This window comes from Austrofundulus limnaeus, unplaced genomic scaffold, assembly GCF_001266775.1.
Source record: "Austrofundulus limnaeus strain Quisiro unplaced genomic scaffold, Austrofundulus_limnaeus-1.0 Scaffold679, whole genome shotgun sequence".
NCBI lineage: Eukaryota > Metazoa > Chordata > Actinopteri > Cyprinodontiformes > Rivulidae > Austrofundulus > Austrofundulus limnaeus.
In genome coordinates, this window is record NW_013953081.1 from 26619 (window position 1) to 30609 (window position 3991).

The following is a 3991-nucleotide window of genomic DNA, read 5'->3' on the forward strand; positions in this document are numbered from 1 at the left end:
TGTATGTATGTATGTATGTATGTATGTATGTATGTATGTATGAATGCATGCATGCATGCATGCATGCATGTATGTATGTATGTATGTATGTATGTATGTATGTATGTATGGAGAGGGCAAGTTGTGCTCTTTTTTTCTCAACCATGAGTCATATCAACTGTAAATAAAAAAACATACATCCAAAAGTCATTCCCTAACTCCTGTGTTTCTGTAGCTGTCAAATAACCTCTACAACAACATAACGAATCTCCTAACATTATGTTCTTGCTTTTTGTTTTGGTGTGCCACTCCAGGACTCCACATAGAATGTGTGGAGTCACCACTGATTTCAGATTGAAACAACAGAATGAACAAATGAATGTGCTGCAAGTTTAATAAAACTCGCTCATTACGTAATTAGCGCCTTTAAACAGCTCTGATTCGCTTCAGTTGCTGATTGACAGCGCTCTTTAGTGTTCTCATCCAATGATTGAGAGAAGGGGGCGGGCACTATTCTACTGTAATCAATCCTCTGATCAGCGCGTGAGCTTCTCTCGCACTGTCTGCCTGCTAGTTTTAAGAAGCGGGGAGAAGCAAAATAAATAAACAAATAAATATAAAAAAGGCAGCCAGTCCGTACAGCTGACCCGCCACTGGAAGGGCAGCAGGACAAGGGGGAGCGGACATGGGTGAAAGATTCGTGGTAGTTCCAGTTGACGCTTCAGGGACTGGCGCCAGAGAGGCAGAGCGCTCGGACTCTATCGTACCCGACCCGGCATCAGACACCGGCGGCAGCGGCGGCAGCAACGGCTGCGCGGGCACAGCCGGGGCGCAGGAGCCGCTGGAGGACTCGGTGTTCGAGCCCCAGGACCCCGACGTGGCGGTGCCTATTCTGAAGTACAGCAGGGAGCCTAATAAGTACGGTAGGACAGCTGCCGTCCGTGGCCCACTTCTTATCTTGTCACTCAATTGTCTGCGTGTCTTCCTGAGGATTAAACCTCCGTGTTTGACTCGCGCGCTGTTTGTGCACCCCCCGATACCAAAGTTAGCTCGTGGAGAAACACTGGCCAGAATGAGAAAATATGAGGATTTAGTTGGGCGAAATTTCATTTAACTCCTAACAAAACGTGTTCAAATAAAACCGCAGTTCATTAAAATCATAATAACAGAGAAACTGAACAGCGTGCGACCTTCATGAACTTCCTGTAGTTTTCTTCTCCAAAAATATTATCTCCATAAATAATATATTTACATTGTTTTGACACCTAAAAGTAGTTGGGTGTTTGTTTTTTTAGTGGGGCGCCAAACAAAACGAGCTGATTTGAGGACCTCTGATGCTCCTTTCTGCTCCTATCTGAAACAACAGTGTTTCAAATAAACAACACTAAGCTGTCTTTTTGTCAATATTCTGCAGTGAGCTCTGTTTGTCAGCTAAGTTGAAACTTTAATGTTTAATTCATACATTTTATTATTTGCATTTAACTTTTTCATCTTTTGCTCAATAAATTGTAAAGTTTTGTTTGCAGTTACTATATATTTTATTGTCAGCAAAACCCCGCAGTGTAATTCTAAGTTATTTGGATTGTTTTATTGTTTTTTTTATTTCTCCAGTAGTTGCAAACAAGGTGTCACTTATTCCTGCAGTTTGATAAAGTGCAGTTCCAACCATTTTTGAACAGCTGCAACAGTTCAACAACTTCAAGACGATTTAAACATACACTAAATTGTTCTAGACTAAATGCAAAATCTTTTATTATTATTATTATTTTCATGAACTATATATCCAGGTCAAATTTTTGATGGTGAATTTGAGGTAAAAACAAATTCATGTCAGTGCAATGGATGAAACTCAGGGTTGTAAATTCAATTTCTTAAAAAAACAGTAAGATTCTAATGAGACTACATTTCTTCCATTCAAGTCCATGTAAAATAAAATATAAAAAACCCTTTTCATTAATACCATGACAAAATTAAAAATGGCTTTTTCTCAAAAAATTTTAGACTTTCCTATCTGATACATTTGAATGACCAAGTAGTGCCACAGTAATCAATATGTGAAGATAACATNAACATGATTATGTTGCTTTGAATTTACTCAACTCAGTTAAGTGGAACCAGGTAACATAACATGGTTAAGTAAATCCAACATTTCATTTTTAGAGTGTAAAAGGAATCAACACAACTATGTGATTCATAAAACTTTAGTATTAGTTATTTTTATTTGCTCATTGTTCACATTGAAACAATCTACTTCATAAAGTAGTTAGCAGTTAGTGATTTGTGAAACCTTAATTTTATTTGTGAACGTTCACAAAAGGGCAGTTTTATTGTTAAGGAATATTTGAGTTAATTAAATGGAGTAGTTATAACGTTGTCCAAATGCCAAAATAAAGTCAATGAATTGTTTTTTAACCTTTGCAAATATGATAAAAGTTTCACAAATCACAAACTGTGTTTTAGACATTTTTCTCTTAGCTTAGTCTGGGTTTTAACTTTCCCATTTATTGCCATGTGTGAACTGGACCTATAGTCCAATGTGGTCCAGATGCCAAATAACACCTCTAGAGCTGTTTCAAATAGAAAAAAAAAAGGTTTCACAAATCACAGAGAGTGTTTTGAAGATTCTGCCTTGAGTGTAGAATAATGTAGTCAAGGTTTGAACTGCAATGATTTTGGAACTAGCCCTACAAATATCACCATTACAAAGTCATTGGGTACAATATCAATATCACAAAGGACTGTTACTTCATGGAAGTTATTAAAACAATGGGCACGCATCCGTGTTTAAGCCAGCGAGCTAAATTACAGAGTAGTAACGGCTTGATGTGTAGTTGGGTAGTCTGTTGTGTGCCTTGACTGGTGATCTGTGAACACGTGGGTTTGTTGATCTTCCTGGTTGTGTGTCGTGTTCATGGTGACAGCATCGTTTAAATGTAAGATGTTTATGTGTGCAGTGGTCCCAAAATGACTTCACAGAGGCTCTTAAAACATTTACTACCAATCTAAAAATGGAAAGAAATCATCTTTTTGTTTATAGGAATACTTGACATGGCCAAAGTACACGGACCCTGAAGGGGGATCTCCCGGTCTTCTTTATACGAGCGGATAACGTGAAACCAACAAGCAAGTTGTAAAATCATTGTTATAATGGTGAAATGGTGTATTGCTGGTGGTTGCAGCCATACTGTGACAACGGATATCAGTTTGCGCTGCTTTCCTGTGGATGATGTAAGAATTGCCTGGATCAGAGTGGTTCTTCACTACTGTCTGATTTTACTCATGATAGCAATACTCTGTTTATATGCATCTGCAGTGGTGGGCAGCACTAATCTGAAAATTAGTTCCACTAGCCCTAAAACACTAACGCAAATATTTAGGTCCCCTAATTCTAAAGCACTAACACACTGAAAGTTTTAGCAAAAGCTAAGTCTAAAGCATTAAAATAACCCAATAAACTCATGAACATTGTTCAACAGACAACATGAGTCATATGTTGCCATATCATTGACATTCCACAGCTGTATTTGGGTTCATATATTGTCACCTGGTGGATAAGTGACACATATGAACAAAATGTGACAGCGTTCACCCTCAGCTGTTAACATTAACGTTGATCAATAACATTTATAAACCTCAGTTAGTGCTTCTAAATTTAGCCTCTAAATTTAGCAACTGCTAATCCACTAATAAATTTTAAAATTAGCAAAAGCCGTAAAGCACTAATCAGGAAATTAGTTCCCCTATTAGTGCTTTAGTGCTTTAGGGGAACTGTGCCCAACACTGTACATCTGTTTCTCATCGTCATCACAAAAGAGCAGTCTGAGGTCTGGTTGGTTCCTGATAAACCTGGGGTTAATGATTCAAGTCCTTACACTGGATGAGGTACCACAAATCTGAGGTCTAAATCAACTCAAATCCTCAATACCTTTTGGCAGACTAGAGATTAAAATCAGCATGTTAACAAAAGAAAGACAATAAATATAAAGACTTTCTGACAGCTTCAAAGTATGGC

General features: G+C 37.9%; 1 protein-coding gene across 1 annotated transcript in view; it reads left to right on the top strand.

Moving 5' to 3' along the window:
• Nucleotides 1–556: 556 nt before the first annotated feature.
• Nucleotides 557–3991, top strand: part of slc12a7b (solute carrier family 12 member 7b) — a gene marked incomplete in the record, with an annotated part of 78138 nt that continues 74703 nt past the window's right edge. The window contains 1 exon segment of the mRNA XM_014027734.1: nucleotides 557–902. Coding sequence (XP_013883188.1) covers nucleotides 665–902 — 238 coding nt within the window.